Source organism: Onychomys torridus, chromosome 7 (genome assembly GCF_903995425.1).
Source record: "Onychomys torridus chromosome 7, mOncTor1.1, whole genome shotgun sequence".
NCBI classification, from domain to species: domain Eukaryota; kingdom Metazoa; phylum Chordata; class Mammalia; order Rodentia; family Cricetidae; genus Onychomys; species Onychomys torridus.
In genome coordinates this window covers 92,319,226-92,337,397 of record NC_050449.1, presented here as the reverse complement: position 1 = coordinate 92,337,397, position 18,172 = coordinate 92,319,226, and the positions used below count along the sequence as shown (strand labels likewise).

Below are 18,172 nucleotides of genomic sequence, written 5' to 3'. Positions count from 1 at the left end.
TGGACTGAGGAAGCTATGGGTCCTGGGCCAAGAAAGCTCACAGACTGGCTCTCACATGGTATTTTCTCTTTGAGTTTGGGTAAGTCTGTTGTTTATTTTTTGGTTTTAAACTAGCCACTTAGAAGGAATACCTTGGTTGTCTGTGGTTCTCATGCTCCACCCCCCTTTGGAGCTAAGGACAGAAACCAGGGCTTTGCATTTGCTAGGCAGGCACTCTGCCACTGAGCTAATTACAATCCCAGTAATACATTTTTAAATTAGCTAGATATAACTATTTCAGAAAGCATATCAAAATATCATGTTATATATAATGAATATATACATTACTTTCCACAATCTATTTAAATTTAAAAATAAGGTTCTGGAGAGATGGCAGTGGTTAAGAGTGTATTGCTCTTGCAGAGGACCCAAGTTCAGTTCCCAGAACCCTTATTGGAAATCTCACAGCTGCCTGTAACTCCAGTTCCAGGGGGGCTCTAACACTTCTGGCTCCCTGAGCACCTGTATTACATGCACATTCTAATACACAGACACACACACACATAATTTAGAAAATTTTAAAAATTCTTTTTAAGGTTTACCAGTGCTTTCTAAGAACAGCAAGCTTTTTTTTTTTATGTTTTTTGTTTTTTGTTTTGTTTTTCAAGACAGGGTTTCTTTGTAGCTTTTGAGGCTGTCCTGGACCTCGCTTTGTAGACCAGGCTGGGCTCGAACTCACAGAGATCCGCCTGCCTCTGCCTCCGGAGTGCTGGGATTAGAGGTGTGTGCCGCCGCCGCCGCCGCCGCCGCCGCCGCCGCCGCCACCACCACCACTCCCCCCCCCCATCCCCCCCCCCCCACCCCACCCCCCGACAGCAAGCATTCTTAACTGCTGAACCATTTCTCCAGCCCATAAAAACATATATCTTTAAATTTAAGAATAAATAAAACAAAGTCCCATGAGAAACAAAAACCAAAGATTTTAATACATGAACATAGAATCATTTCCATGATATATATCCTAGCAGGGGAAAGTATTACAATGACAAGAATGTATGGATTACTGCTCCTCAGGTTTAAGGGATTTCATATACTGATAGATGGTTGGCCATCTATCACTGGATTCCATCAAGAGCAGCTGAGGCATAGAAGTTCAAAAATAATAAATGAATGAATGAATGAATAAATAAATAAATAAATAAATAAATAAATAAATAGGGGCTGGAGAGATGGCTCAGAGGTTAAGAACACCGACTGCTCTTCCAAAGGTCATGAATAAACAAACAAACAAACAAACAAACAAATACATAAATAAATGAATGAATGAATGAATGAATAAATAAACGAATGAATGAATGAATGAATGAATGAATAAATAAATAAATAAATAAATAAATAGATAAATAGATAAATAAATAAATAAATAAATAAATAAATAAATAAATAAATAAATAAATAAATAGGGCAGAAGCAGGAGCCAGAGGCTTGCCCCTGAGAGCAGAGATACCATTACAGATTTCAGAGTGGAACATAAACAGAAGCTAAGGTTGGAACATAGTAGCTCCCCCTAGTGGAAGTGCAGGGACACGCACAAGAACCCCCTTCGTGATCTCTTGACAGTGGTTTTGACTTTGATAATCTTCCCTCTGGACTTTGAATTAACTTTTTCTGTGAAGACATTGTGTCCCGTGGTCAGTTTGATCCCAAGTAGGGAGGGTCAAGTCCTGGGAACCCTCACCTTCACCCCTCCGACTCCTCTACCCTATCCCCACCCATGTCCCCACCATCCTAGGGATTTGTTCCTCAGTGATCGAGGATTCACCTGACATGCAAGTCCTGGGTTTGCAGAAACAGCAGGGCCTGGTGGCACACACTGTAATCCCAGTGCTTGGAAAGCTAAGGCAGGAAGATTTCAAGTTCAAGGCCAGCCTGGGCTACTTAGTGAAAAAAAGTGGGTGGTAGACAGAGTGGACCTTGGTCTATTTACCTAGAGTCTGCAATTGTGATAGCTAGCCTCTCATGCAGAAAATTTTAAAGTTGCTTTTTAAGATTTATTTTTAGTTTTTGTGTATGAGTTTTGTCTGTATGGTGCACATGTATGTATGAATATATGTATGTGAGTCTGATGCCCTTGGAGGCAGAGAAGGGAGTTAGATACTCAGCAACTTTATATATGGTTGTGAGCCACCATGTGGGTGCTGGGAATCAAACCTTGGACCTCTGCCAGAATAGCAAGAGCTCATGACCACAGAGCCACCTCTCCAGCCCCATCATGCAGTATTTTAAAATGGCTTGGTAACAAAGCAAAAACCAATTTGTTTATAAAACTAGCTTATTTCCTAGAATTAAATTTGACATTTTAGCCAGGCAGTGGAGGCACACACCCTTAAGCCCAGCGCTCAGGAGGCAGATGCAGGCAGAAGGACCTCTATTAGTTCAAGGCCAGCCTGGACTACGGAGTGAGTTCCATGTCAGTCAAGGCTAATAGAAAAATCCTGTCTTAAAAAAAAAATCCTTTTTGACATTTTGATAATATAGACTATCAAGAATTGAAGTCCAATAATATGATTTAAACTATATTTGCTTTGTTGTTTAGAATGGTAACAGCTTTATCCCTAGGCATATGACCACAGAATTGCAATGATCTGGAGCAAAGTATATTTCTGGGTTCTTTCCTCACTATAACTTTTGGAGATTTCTTATTATTTATCTGTATTATTGATACTGATTTGCACTTTATTATTATCATTATTACTATTATCTGAGACAAGGTCTCATGTATCCCAGAATTCCTGATCCTCCTGCCTCCACCTGCCAAGTGCTGAGGTTACAGGTATACAGTACCATGCCCAACGTATGTGATGTTAGGGATTGGATGCCACCCCCACCCCAGCCTTCATCCCTCCCGCTTTGTGCAGGTCAGGCAAGTGCTCTACTAAGCAGCATCCCCAGCCTACATCACTTTATCTTACTATCCTGGGGTATAGTGATGCTTATATTGACTTTAGTCTAGAGTTTGTGTTTTCTACCTAAACTACCAGGCCATCCATATGCGGAGCAACTGATTGCCCTCAGTATTTTCTCTTGTCTGATTTGTTTGGTTCTTTCCAAGACAATGTAGACTGCAGAAGAGGCAGTAGCTGTCCCTGTCTTTGATAAATGCTTACTCTTTCCAAAGTAAGCTGGATGATAGATTTTCATTTTTTACTCTACCAGAAATCAGGGCTCCATTTTGTCAAAGGCCCTTTCCTCATCTATGAAAATCATCATGGTTTGTTCTTAGACCTATTACCTCTATTGTATCAATAGGCTTCATAGTGTTGAACCACCTCAACTGTACAAATGGCTCATGCCAAGTCATCCTTAAATGTGTTTTTAAAAAAATATTTTATGTGTACATGCATATTTGTTTGAATGTATATCTGTGCCATGTGTTAATGATACCCAAGTGGGGCAGAAGTGGGTATCAAATTCCCTGGAACTGGAATTACAGACAGTTGTGAGCTTCCATGTAGATGCTAATAATCGAACCCAGGTCCTCTGGAAGAGCAGCCAATGCTCTTAACTGCTGAGCCATCGTCTCACCAGCCCCCAGGTCTGCTGACATTTTGTGAGGTTGTTTCTTTTCCACCTTGTCTATTTTGGATTTGGCATCAGCATTACACTTGCTTCGTAAGAAGAACCTGTTCTTTTTCTATATTTGAAGCAGTTTGTTTAACGGGAGAGATTAGCAGGCTCTACACATTTTCCGGAGGAGACTGGATTATGCTGCTACAGGGCTTGTACTCATTACAGAGAAAATCTCCATGTACACATCATAAACAGCTCACTGCTGGCTGGCTCATTGAGTTAAACCTCAAGCCCAGGTGGCACTCGGAGGAACACAGGATACCACCTGTGGACACTAACCACTCAGTGTCCTTGGGAGTGTCCAAACATAGGTGTTCCAGAGACAATAGCAAGTCTGTACAGTTAATGAGACCCCAGCACCACAAATGTCAGGGACAGGACTGACCATCTGACCACAAGAGAGGGGCTAAGCTCTGGACCCTTTGCCTCTCCTTACATAGCCTGCTGGCTGGAAGTGCGATACAACGTGGTTCAGTCTTCCTAGGGCACAGTCTTCAGATTGCCCACCACCTGACTAGAACATAACTAAATTCAATTTGCCTCTGCCCATTGGCCTTTGTGGTAACAGGCAGGACAAGCTGTCATTTGGGTTACAAAGCCACCAGGTACTTTATGGGAATCATTTTCTGGTAACTTTCGTATTTACTCCATTTCAACTACAATTGACGTCAATAAATCCTATATTCCTAAGAAGTTCTAACCATACAATCTACCAAGCTTAGACAATGTTATAAGAATAATATTTTTGTGGGTTGGGGATTTAGCTCAGTGGTAGAGTACTTGCCTAGCAAGCACAAGGCCCTAGGTTCAATCCTCAGCTCAAAAAAAAAAAAAAAAGAATATTTTTGTATTTGCATACTTACAATTTTTTTGAGACAGTCTCTTTACTTAGCCCTGGCTAATCTGGAACTTGTTTGAGACCTGCACAGCCTGTATTGTATTCTTTCACAATTGGGGAAAACTAGAGCATTTGTTTGTTTTTTAGAATCAACATCTACTAATTCTGGCATTTTGTCTTATATGTAACTATTTTCTGCTTTAAGAATTTTCAGGAGCTAGGTCATGTTGGCATGGGCCTTTAATCCCAGCACTCTGTGGCAGAGGCAGGTGGATCTCCAAGTTTGAGCCCAGCCTGGTCTACAAAGTGAGTTCCAGGACAGCCAAGTAAAACTCTGTCTCTAATAACCAAAAAGAAAAAGAAAAAAAATTCGGGGTAGTTTAATACTATAAATTGCCTCAGGCATATGTGTGTTCTTTTTCTTGTTAGAAAAACTTTTCTGGAGAAAACCATGATCTGAATTTGTGGAATTCAAACTAGTGGGGAAGATTCAGTTTCAAATATCTTATGTAAATAAGAAAATAATCTTTTAAATGAAAAAAATGGAAGTGAACAAACATAAAAGCCTCAGAGTCCCAAAGCTTTGACATCAAATGCTGACAGAATAGAAACGCACCACTCCTGGATTTCCCTAAACTAATGCCTGGATTTGGATTGCAGTGGGATGCAGAGGCCCTCGGATCCATGATTCTGTTCCCAAGTGCAAAGACAAGCTCCTCAGGCAGCCCAGGTGTGGTAATTAGAGACAGGGGTGGAGATGTTTGACGTGGGCATCTAATAGTACTTTACTCCTGGTAACCTGTCATGCAGCAAGAGCCAGCAGTCAGACAATCTTGTTGGTAATTAATGCTAAACGGCACTGGGCCAAGATAACGTTTAATATAGCTACCACAGTTACAAAAAAATTTAGGCTAAAATATAATACGCAAGCGCCAACAGGATATTAATTTCAGCAATCAAGTGACACTTTATGCACCCAAACATTTACAAAACTCATCTTAGTTTATCTCCGTAGTCCCTTCTTAGAGAAGAGTGTTTCTCGAAGCTCAAATGCAGTAAGTGCTGACAGAAATGGAAGTGAGTGTCTTCAAAAACTGGTCATCAACCAAATTTCATATGAAATTTTAATACGTTTATATCTGAAACATACACCTAAAAACAAAGTTGATAGAGAACTGAAATTTCATCATTTCATTATTACAAAGTCCAGTAATAAATCAAAAATTCAACCCTAAAAACAGGGTCTTGAAATCACCTACTACAGACATCACTAAGACTAGTCCTTGTCTTCATTGTTATCATCATCATCGTCTGCTGCTGCAGCATAAATGGCTTGATTCCTCCTCTTAATTTTCTTTCTTTGCTCAGGCTCATGTTCATTACTCAGCCTCTTCAGTGGAAACTCTGTTAAGTCCTTTTCATCCCCAGACTGCACAGTCTCACCAGGTTTCCCCTCCCTACCCGTCGGAGAATGGGACGGATCATCAGAAGACACAAACATGGAGCTTGGCAAGTTCCTGACGTCGGAAAAGCTTGTGGAGAAGTCGGAAGCTTGATCGGAGGAAGGTTCTACAGAAGGCGTATTCATGTCACTGCAAACACTTACAACTCCCTCCTCCTCCTCTTCATCCAGCATGATTTCATCTGGATTAATGGAGGACACGGCAGAGGTATCCGTGTTGTATTCACTCCGGTCTTCTTCAGAGTCATCGGTCCCCAGATCACCCTGCTCTTCATATTCACCAAACAGATAAGGCTTGTTCTTGACCTTCTGAAGCATGATGTTAATGTCTGTGATACCAAGCTGGGCACAGAATTCAGTAGTCTGCGGACTGATCCTGTGAACCAGCTGCACTTGTGTCTGTGGCTTACTAGGGTCATAACAAGCAGCTGTCATGCTGAAGTTACAGGGAACTTTGGGGTCATGGTTCAACTTTTCCATTACTTCTTTCATAGCTTCTTCCGTTGCGCTATAATCCCATCTGTAACAATCAGAGCGATTGGTTTGTACATGTTATCACCTTCAAACTGTTAGTAAAAACCCTAAGTATGGACTCCAGTCATAAGGATTAAAAAAGAAACTTTAAAAATTCTACACAAGAGCTGCAGAGATGGCTCAGTGGTTAAGAACACTAGCCACTCTCTCAGGATCTGAGTTTAATTCCCAGAACTCACATGGCAGCTCATAGCCATTTGTAACTCCAGTTTCAAGAGATCTGACTCCCTCTTCTGGCTTCCATAGGTACCAGGCATACACATGGTGCCTAGCCATTCATGCAGGGTGGTTATCCATATACATAAAAATTAAAAATTAAAAAACCTATATGGTAAAATTATAATCAACTTAGCAAAGAATCTTTAGAAATAAAAAACAATTCTAAGAAAAAATTTTTACTCATCCCTCAAAACAAATACGTGTATGTGAACTAAGCCTTCACCATGCCATAGTCTGAAGCATGCTTATACATTCATAAACTTAACTTGGGTTGACGCTTAACAGACCCTTTCTTTTGTCAGCCTCAGATAAAAACTTGTAGCTTTCTCCACTATTAGTCAACTTTGAGTACAAAGTTGGGGTCTCGTGGCCAGTGCCTGCTGGGGCTAATGGGTGTAAGTCCCCCAGGCAGGCCCAAATTAGAGACAACAGGCAACTACTTATACCTCACAAATGTGTCAGGACATCAAGCAAGCACTTGCCAGGAGGCTCCCCACATGCTCAGATCCCAAAACCACACTGTCACCTCACCCCATCTTTTCTGCAGACAAAGCAAACTCTCCAGGGACCAGAATACAACACAGATCAGAGACAAAACTGGACACAGTGCAGAGGACAAGTTTGGAAGTGAGCAAAACTACCTGGTATGCAGACCATTATTTTCAGGCATATTCCATAGGTTCCGGGTCACATTGATCAGGTCATCAGTGGCCCTGAGAACAGTAAGCCATTCAACGTCATACTCTAAGTACTCAGGAGCACTGGGGTCATGTTCTACTTCTAACACCTATAGGACGAAAACGGAAATTTTAGGTAATTTATTTATGTTAACACTCTAATAATTTTAAATCTAGTTCATTTAAAATGTTAACATAAACAACGCCAAAAAATTCTCAGAAAACATAAATTATAAATAGTACAAATAAATTATGAAGTAAAAACTATTTCTTTAAAATCACTGGGAGAGTAAAACTTTTGTAAAATTACTCATTTTCTTATTACCTGAAGAAAGTCTCTGTGTGGTAAGCATTTGTCCAAAGCTAAAAACTTGGTGGCTTTGCCTGCTTGTTCTTTATCTGTGGCCTAGATGACACAAACCATGATTTAAGAATATTAAAACATCATAAGCAATTCATATATTGAATAGAGCAGCAACAACATTTCTTATGTGCTCCCAATTCTGTGTCAAAAGAATGACTACCAAAAAGAAAAAAGAGAGAGAAAAAGATCAGAAAAAGACAGACAGACAAGAAAAAGGGAAAAGTCTACACCAAGTTGGACAGTGGAGCACAAAGCACTTCACCACTATCAGCTGCCTTTCCCCCAAAACTCAAGACAAATACAACAACAATGATGCCAAATACCAACGTGTGGTACATGAGTGACTCATAAAAACAAACGAGTGAAAGAAACTAGCTGCTAAAAACCTGAACTCTTTTTACATGAATTATTCAGAAGAGACAACTGAAATCAGTGGTTGTCTACAACTACGGATGCAAAGCTGATTACAGATAGACACAAAAGATTCTGGGGAAAAAGATGGACAAGTTGTAAGACTGCTCTGTGAACCAGGTGATGCATGCCTTTAATCTCAGCACTTGGGAGGCACAGGCAGGTGGATTTCTATGAGTTCCAGGACAGCCAGGGATTCACAGAGAAACCCTGTCTCAATAAAACAAACCAACAAACTGGACTATGATATTCATATAACTCTAGACAATTACTTAAAAATCAGTGAATTAGCCAGGCAGTGGTGGTGCACGCCTTTAATCCCAGCACTCGGGAGGCAGAGCCAGCACTTTGAGTTCAAGGCCAGCCTGGTCTACAGAATGAGATCCAGAATAGACACCAAAACTACACAGAGAAACCCTGTCTCGAAAAACAACAACAACAAAAAAAATCAATGAATTACATATTTAAGATGTGTTAATCTTGATATGTAAATTATATCCCATAAAACTATTTTTTTCCACTGGGCGGTGATGGGGCACACCTTTAATCCCAGCACTTTGGAGGCAGAGGTAAGCGATCTCTGTAAATTCAAGGCCAGTCTGGTCTACAGAGTGAGTTCCATGACAGCCAAGGCTACACAGAGAAACCTTGTCTTAAAAACAAAACAAAACAACCAACAAAAAACCCAAAAAACAAAAAACAAAACTAAACCAAAAAGAAAACAGCTCAAGAGTCAGTTGGACATGGTAACACAAGTCCCTAATCCCAGCACTCAGAAGGCAGAGGCAGCCAGATCTGGATTCAAGGCCAGCCTGATCTACATAAGGAGATCTCCACTGTCTCTTAAGCAAAAGAAAGTATTGGGATGTAGAAAGGCATGCTTGGATGTCAAGCAAGCACAGTCACTGAGTGGCCACAGATAAGTGAAAGTGTAACTTCCGCCCCTCTGGAGTAAGACCACAGCTGAAAGTGCTTTGGGAGTACTTTCAGATACAAACTATCTCAGAAGTGTTGTTAAAGTAGGAAAGTAGTTAGGGAAGCATTACACATGACATTTCTTTCTACAAAGTGCTCATTAATGCATTAAAGACTGAGAAATTCTATAAGACTTCAAGAAATCTCCCTGAATTTTCTAAATGGTTTCCTAACCCCTCCAAAAAAAAAAAAAAAAAAAAACCGTGGGTAGTCATCCTGTACTCCCTCCTTCTCACCAAATGCTTACTGCTCTGCCTCCAAAGACTCTCTACAGTCTGCTTTATTCTCTGTGCTCCTTGCCCTTTGCTCTGCAGCACCCTCTCTCTGTAGACATCACTCCATTCCACACACAAACCTGCCCATTAGTCTTTCTAGAATAACCACCTGGTTCCCCTGGTCTCCATCTTTCCCATCACCTTCCAGTTAACACCCAAATCTTGCTTTCTCATCAAGTACTCCACTGGGGAGCCACCTAGGAAATGCAGGTTAACAGCTGGAAACTTCTGCAAGTCTTCTGGAGACCTTCTCAGAGCTCTAATGCCCCAATGAGCACTGTCTTTCTGGAAGGGCTGGGACACACAGTGCTTCCCCAAGTACTGGACCGAACCCTCCCCTACATTACAAGTATAAGGTTTCTGAAACAGTTTTATTTGAGAATATTCCCAAGGCCCTTTCTGATGTGGACTCACTCTAGAAGGAGTAAGTGCCCAAGCTCTACCCAGAAAGCAGTTCTGTCTCTGTTCTGTCTACATCTGCCTCTGCACCTCAGGGATAGGAGCTAGTACCAAGTGCACTGTGCACTCAGACCTATAAGTCTTCAAGCATTGGTCCCTCTACTACAACACTCATAGACTCTGTCCTCCTGACACCTCCAGATGCAGCTCAGACATGCAGTCCTTTGGAAACTGTCCTCTCCATCAGTGGACCAATCTGAGCCCACCAGTCAGCCTGGGTCCCTCCAACACCTCAGCCCTTTCCTACCACACTCACCTTGCTCTGTAATTGCTTGCTCATTTCTTTCCCACACTGAGTACTGAGTAAGGAACTCCTAAGAGGAGAGTTGTGTTTCCGTCTCTGCCTTTTTTTTTTTTTTTTTTTTTTGAGATAGGGTTTCTCTGTGTAGTTTTGGTGCCTGTCCTGGACCTCCCTCTGTAGACCAGACTGGCCTCGAACTCACAGAGATCCGCCTGACTCTGCCTCCCAAGTTCTGGGACTAAATGCAAGCGCCACCACCGCATGGCCCGTCTCTGGCTTTACCACTGTACCCATGGTGCCTAGTTCATGGATGTTCAGTGTTTATTAAAGATAAGGACCTGTCCTACCTGATGCTGCATCAAGGCTGCAAATTTCACATGAAGGTGTGCAGAAAACCAGTATGCAGGCTTTAGGTGCTCTAACAGCTCCGAGGCAGCAGGACTCCCTAGCGTGTTATTTTCCACTTCTTGACGGAAAAAAGATTTGGTCTTAAGAAGCTGCTTCTTATTTCCATAATGATATATACTTCTTGGCCAGTCATGAGATAAGAATATATCTACAGGCTGCTTCAACTTGAAGAACAGAAGAACAAAAAGAAAATTCTTAAAAACAGACTAACAGGGGTTGGAGAAGGTGGCTCAATGGTTAAGAGAACTGACTGCTCTTCCAGAGGACCCAGGTTTAATTCCTGGTCCTGGTTCCTGGATCAATTTGTTTGACCCGACACCCTCACACAAAATATATACAGGCAAAAACCAGTGCACATTAAATAAATAAATAAATCTTTTTAAAAAAAGAAAAAAAATAGACTAACCAAAACTAATCCCTCCCACTCTACACCACATGCACCCACTATTATAGACTGATAATCTAGCTGTCTGTGTTAATTCACCTAGTAAAGAAATTTTGAACAACTAGAGGACACAGATTTAATAAGATTTCAATGTAATACAGTAAACCCAAAAACTTAACAGGAAAAAACTAGGAGATGGGAATGTAAATGGGTGGTAGAGTACTTGCATGGTCAACCTTCGGTACAGACTTCTGCACTACCAACAATTTTTTCCCCTAACGTAGTCACATAGTACCAACTACAAATTCTCCCTTTGCTACATACATTAATATCTAGAGAAAAAACCAAATATGTTCTATACTTTACTTCCTCTTTAGCACTATCAAGTAATATGAAACATGTACTTGGGAAACTAAACTGAAACAATTACTATTTAAAACAATATATAATGTAGGTCGGACAAGTCACTGGATGGACCATCGGAACTGAAGAGAGGCGATGGCTCCCAACTAGAGAAGTGGTGGTCGGATAGCAGCATCCAGTTGGGTCTTAAGGGGTAAAAACATCCAAAAGAAAAGAACCACCAGATCGTAGGAAAGGCCTGTGAGCACACCACGCACTGCAGCTCTAGGGGCAACACAGGACATGAGTACTAAGACAGGGAGGTCCTGGGCAGGGTTTTTGTCAGGCTAGACCTTGATTTAGTATTCTTAACTAGGGAAGGCAGACTGAGAGCTACCTTCCCAAACTTGAACGAGATTGTATAAAATACTATGTAAAAACAGCTCAGCCCCGTATCACCCCTGTGGTGGGTTCTTAACAACTAAAGTTTCATTCACCAGTTAAGTCAGTATTGTGAGACCATCTTCACAGTATCCTCTATCCTTCTCATATCCTTGATCATCTTTCCCGTTAGTTGTTTTCTATTATAGATTGTTATTTAGTTATTTTTATCAAATACTAAAATTTAGTAATATAAAATTTTCACTTTTGAGATAAGATTCTACTTTGTAGCCCAGGCTAACCTCAACTTCATAATCTTCTTGCTTCAGCCTACTAAATGATGGGATTAGGTTTATACCATCACACTCAGCTAAAATATTTGAAAATATTATTTTATTTTAGCACATACACTTTATTCTTAACCTAAGTATAATATGTGAAACCATAAATTAAATGTTTTATAACTGCATGTTAAAATAAACTTTTAACTATTAAAAATTAAAATTTGTTCACCTGTGAACCTCCTAAAGACTATTCAAACTCTGAATTTTAGAAATACTGATTGCTATTCTCAAATGTTGCAAGCCAATATGATCAAACACGTTTTAGTACAAAATTTATTTCAAGTCTACTGTTATGTACTTCTCACACACCTGTTTTAGCTTGTAGACCTCTATATTCCTCACATGATATATACTCCTTATGGTAGATGAATCATAAGGGGGGCGCTCAAAGTGACCTGAAATTGAAGAGAAATAAACTGTATTACCAAAACTGTCTTTCCAAAAGTGGTTCCAAATTTACATTCACATGGACCAGTAACAAAGAGCCCATCTTTGTAGTCCATGCCAACTATTTAACACCAAGGAGCAGAGGGGTAAGGGAACAGACTTGCAATTAACAGTTACAATTAAATGTGTTTTAGTTGCCAATTTAATTCATAAAATTTGTGCAATATGTATGAATCTAAGCCACTGCTCTAACTAAAAACCAGTTAGATACAGTGGTGTGTCTACACAATGAAACTATCCACAAATGAACAGATTACAGATACAAGTAAAGACATGGATTTCAAAAACATGTTAAACCTGGAACCAACCCAGGCCCTCTATGTATGACAGTTGTATGGCTTGGTCTATTTGTAGGTGGGAGGGCCTGTCCCTAACGCTGGAGCTGGCTTTTGGGAACCTATTTCCCATACTGGATTGCCTCTCCCAGCCTTAATACAAAGGGAGGAGCTTAGTCCTGCCTCAACTTGATATGCTATGCTTTGTGGACACCCATGGGAGGCCAACCGAGTTCTGAACAGAAACCGAAGAGGTGTGGACTGGTGGGGGAAGGGGAAGGGGGAGAGGAGGAGAGGAGGGAGAGGAAACTGTGGTCAGATGTAAAAGAAATGAAAAAATTCATTGGGTACACCTTGCAGCACAGGTTGATTGAAGAAAGGAGACACTCCAAGATGAAATTTTAAGGCCTATGCGGCAGCAGGAAGATCCACCTTCTCTGATGAACTGAACCCCGAACAGCCGTACAAAGATGTACTTATTGATTGTTACACAAAGCATTTCTTCATACCAACGTCCCTAATCTAATTACATGTCCTACTAAAGGAGAGCATCACATGCCCCCGTGACTCTAGTCCTTTATTATGTATCATTTGCAATACACAATAAGACAAGAGTCTCAGGTGTGCCTGAGGCATCTTGTGACCAAAATCTTGGGATGGCTGCAATGACCCTTCATTTTCCACAAGGATTCTTCAAGGTTAAAGTACTTCTAAAAAACAGCTATTCATTCTAATATCTACCCCAAATACAGTGACTCTGCTAAATTCCTACAACAAAAATTAATAATAATAATAATAGAACCACATTAAACCAGGAAGCAAGCTGCAAAAGATGCAAGTAAAATACACTGTTCAACACATTACAACAGGAGTCCTGCATATTCAGCAGTGAGATGAACTAATCAAGTCAGTGATAGACACTCAATTGGAAACCGCAATCCCCTGTCTATTGGGAAGAAGAGGAACAGGATAGTCAGGTCAACAGTGAACTTCAGTTATACCTATACTGTTATATTTCCTAAAAATCAAATTAAAATTGACACTGAATTGATAAAACTAGATCATGAACACATAGATACGCTATATAGTATCTACATTTTCATGTGCATAAAATACTTACAATAAAAAATTAAGAATAGTATCACATATACAAGAAATTTGATGGGTAAGTCAAACTATAAATTTTGCTCATTTTACTCTAGGGCATGCAAGCTCTAAAATATAAAAGTTATTCACTCAAAACAATACCTTTTCGATAGTCATGAGATTTAAAGATGCCAGAGATTCCACCAATCCTTATACCTCGGTATTTTACTACACCAGCCAAACCTGAAAAATTATGCAATTCAGTAAAATGTTATAGGTAGAAGGAATCTACTAAGAGAATAAGCCATGTAGAAGCCTGGAATTCTATATAGTCTGAGAGGGCTGAGGAGCCAGATCAGAGCCATGACAGGTTTCTAACAACCCTGCCAGAGACCAGGCCTTAGTTTCTGTTTACTGGAACTGGCTGGAGCTGAGCAAGCAGTTCTCAAGAAGATCACAACTTAGGGGCAACCAATCAGCAGGTGCCCCCCAGCCTTCTGTCAGCTCAGTAGGGCCCCACCCTCACTCCCCCACCCTCACCCTCACCCCCACCTTTCCCACCCTCACTCCCACCCCGTAAGTGAAAGATAGCTTTCCCTACCCTGCAGCTGGAAGGTCTCTAACCACTAGAGCCTCCCACCAATCAGCCCCCAGACTAATCTTTTCTCCACCAATCAGCACCAGATTAATCCCTCCTCCCTAGAATTCCCCTAACTCTGTTTAAAAGGAGCTTCTGACCGCCTTTCAGGGTCGCTATTTGCCACCCCAACATGTTGGAAATAATAAGTGCTCTTGCTGATTATATACGTGACTGATGGTTTTCTTAGGGGCTTCTCTCAGACCCTAACAAGTCCTCATATTATTTGAAAATATTTGTCATAATAAGGTTACTACTCTTCATATACCGTTAATATGCTGATGATACACAAGGCAGAGAAAGCCTGGAATCAATCAGCCAGGAGACTGAGTGGATTCGAAAGGATAAATGAGGTCGGATGTTAAAATCAAACAGAAACACACAGTGGCACCCAGCTGAACATGACATGGGTGGCAGGAATTGGAGGGAGGAAGAAACATGTACTGTGCTGGAATGACACAGTAGGAATCAATCAACAGGAACAATGTATAAAGAACATGCAGTTTCTACATTTCAGTTTTGACTCCTCTGACAATTTCACCTTTTCTTTTTGTTTGTTTGTTTGAGACAGGTCTCACTATGCTGCTGTAGGTGGCCTGGAATTCACTATGTATGTAGACCAGGCTAGCCTCAAACTCCTAGAGATCTACCTGTTTCTACCTCCAAGAGCTGGGATTAAAGGCATGTGCCACCATGCCCTGCCCAACTTCAACTTTTCATAACACTGAGGCTGTTGAAAGATGATAAATCAGTAATGAAACAGAGAAACAAAATTCCTGAAGTTATGGAAAAGCCTGAAAATTACTCTAGAAACAATCTACATTTAAGTAAAGAAATGAAAGGGTTGCAAACATTAAAAGATGGAAAATGCACAGAATAAAAGGAACATTCCAAATAATATAAGGAAGCCAACCAGCCAAATCCAGAATGCAGGAAATGCTACAAGACAATCTTTCACTTTCTACGACAAATAAACTACATGGAAAAAAAAGAGAGAAGAGGACCCACTGGAGGTCAAGAGAGAGTCCTGAAGACCAAATGTTTGCATTCTACCTGAGCAAATCACTTGTAGAGCTGGTAACTTAGACATACAGAGAAACAAGAGTAGGAACAAGGCAAAAAACAATAATGAATAACTTACTTTTAGTTAGGTATAAAGTGGTACTACGTGTGTTTAAAAAAAAATCACTCAAAAATCATGCACTCAAAGATATACAAATGAAATAATCTAGTGGGTAGGATTTTGCTATAGTCCAGTCATCTCCCACAGGAAAATTTTAAACAATACTAAATATTTAAATATGGGGTATAACAGAGTAATAGTTGTTGAAGTTAACAAGCAGAGAAATTTACTCTACCACTTGGTATAGTATGTTCCTGTATGTTTAACATTTTCCATTATAAAATAAGAAAAAATAGACTACAATTAGCAAAAATTTTGTAATCGTACTATTATTTAAACCATCAGAAGGAGGAGGGATGGATGTTCATGACTGGCCATTGAGTAACTGTTTTAACTCAGTTCTCATGATTATTTAAGTTAACAGCATCCCCCAACACCATATGTCCTCTAGATACTTCCCAATCGGTACAAATCCGACAAGTCAAAAAGTGTACTTAAACACATACCTAAATAGTAAATATTTGGTGCTACCCAGCCACCATAGGGTAACTCTTGCAAATGGTTTGAGGCTTCATGGTTTCCTCCAATGAAGATGGTGAGAACTGGAGCCTTTTTCTCTCCAGAGTAATATCTACAAGACAAGGGTCAAGTTGTCAGGAGTCAAATTACCCATAGCAGAAAAAGCAATAGAGGGTCAGAAGGAAAAGGCCGAGCTCAAAAACGGCCAAACGTCCCCCAATATCTATTCATCCCTGTCCTTATGAATGAATGAAATCTTGAGCTCAAGCCAGTAGACATTCACTGAAGTCAACAACTTTGTTAAGTTCACGGCTATCGTCTGGGCTTCTAGAACCCAGACTAGCATACAGCAGGTCCAGTAAAAACTGGATCACTAAATTAACTAATCCTAGAATTCTAGCAATTGCAAAGTAGGTATCTAAAACTGCTGGCGTCTCCCCGATTCCTGGGAAGAAGGGGCGGGCAGATGTCTACAGAAAGGAGTACAGGGCTATTTCCTAAGCGCCAGGTCCTCCGGACTGGGGTCAGAGGCAGGAGGAACCTCACGCAAGGCCGCCCCTGCTGGCCGTCCAGGGTGCGCTCCGAGGGCTCCGAGGCCCGGCCGTGCGCCCCTCACCTGTAGAAGGTCTGCATGTGGCGGTACTTGGGCGGCACGGCCATGCAGCGCAGGTCGGCCTCGTTGCGCACCGCCTGGAAGTCGCCGCAGCACAGAAGGAGATCCACCGGTCCCGGGCCGCGCTGCTCCGCCAGCGCCAGAGTCTCGTAAATCTTGTCCAGCTCGCCATGGCAGCAGCCGGCCACAGCCACCCGCATCCTGCAGACCGGCCGCGGAACTCTACCGCAACGCCCTCGATCACCAGCAGCACGGACCGCACAGCCGAGTGCACCACACAGGTCCCCGCCCGGCTCCCGCCAACATTAACAGAGCCGCGGCGAATTTAGATTCGTTTGTGTAACTTCCGACTTCCAAGTCTCGCGAGAGACTGAGCGGGAAAGGTACTGCCCACACAAGGAAGAAACTTTATGCTTGTCTAATATGGGCGTTGTCTTGCCTTCCTGGATCCTTGAATCCTTGTAATCTGATCGTTTTGATAGTTTAAAACTAGAAAAGAAAATAAAATCTCCAGAAATTCTCCCAGCAAAGATAATCGCTTTAAAAATAAATTAGAAAGTAAAAAGAATTTTTTTTCGTGATGACATTAAATTTTTTTAAATGCAATTTTGAAACAGTGATTATTTTATAACTATGTCCCTTGAGAATTTCTAAAATTATTTTTTTACTAAGGGGAATGGGTGTTTTCCTACCAAATTGTTGTTTATCCTATAATGCAAGATGAATGAAAGGAACTGAGTATGTTGAAAACTTCTGGAGAGAAAAGGTGGCGATGAATCACTGAAGAATGAATGGCAAAGAAGGAACCAGGAAAGAAAACAACTGAAATTTAATCAAGAAAAGAAGATCTAATCAAGGTGACACAGAGAATTACACATTTAAAGAACTGAAAAACTTATTCAAGAAAAGAAGATCTAATCAAGGTGATCCAGAGAAGTACACACATTTAAAGAGCTGAAAAAAACGTAGTCAAGAAAAGACAAGCTAGGTCAGGGTGTGGTGGCCCACACCTTTAATCTTAGCACTACAGAAGCAGAGGCAGGCAGATCTCTGTAAATTCGTGGCCAGCCTGGTCTACAAAGTGAATTCCAGGACAGCTAGGGCTGTTACATAGAGAAACCCTGTCTCATAAAAACAACAACAACCACACACAGAGAAACTGTCTCGAAAAAGAAAGAAAAGACAATCTTATCAAGGTTATACGGAGGTTTAGAAATAAATCTATCCCTACTCCTTTTTTCTTCTTGTGTATACTCTGTTTGTGGCAGTGTCTTTCCATGTATCCCTGGGGGGACTGGAACTATGTAGAACTATCCTGGACCTGCCAGAAATCTGTTTGCCTCTGCAAGTTGCTCACATCTGGGATTAAAAGTGTATGCAATCAATAGTGGCTGTCTGCTCATTTTTACAAAAAGCAGAGAGACAATGTCCTAGGAACAGAGACAGCAAAATTAGTTCTAAATAAAGCAAGATATGTAAGCAGGCTGAGGATAATTGAAAGATTCTGGAATGATGTCAAAGACTAAATATAAGGAAGCCAGAGAGGCA

At 41.0% G+C, this 18,172-nt stretch overlaps 1 protein-coding gene across 1 annotated transcript; it reads right to left on the bottom strand.

Moving 5' to 3' along the window:
• Nucleotides 1-5,305: 5,305 nt before the first annotated feature.
• On the bottom strand, nt 5,306-16,947 carry Dbr1 (debranching RNA lariats 1). Its single transcript, XM_036191623.1, has 8 exons — nt 16,628-16,947; nt 15,999-16,123; nt 13,895-13,975; nt 12,234-12,319; nt 10,412-10,636; nt 7,665-7,745; nt 7,304-7,449; nt 5,306-6,429 (listed from the first exon to the last, which is right to left on the bottom strand). Exons 1-8 carry the CDS (start codon nt 16,822-16,824, stop codon nt 5,724-5,726), a joined length of 1,647 nt encoding a protein of 548 aa, XP_036047516.1. The 5' UTR covers nt 16,825-16,947; the 3' UTR covers nt 5,306-5,723.
• Between the last annotated feature and the right edge of the window lie 1,225 nt (nt 16,948-18,172).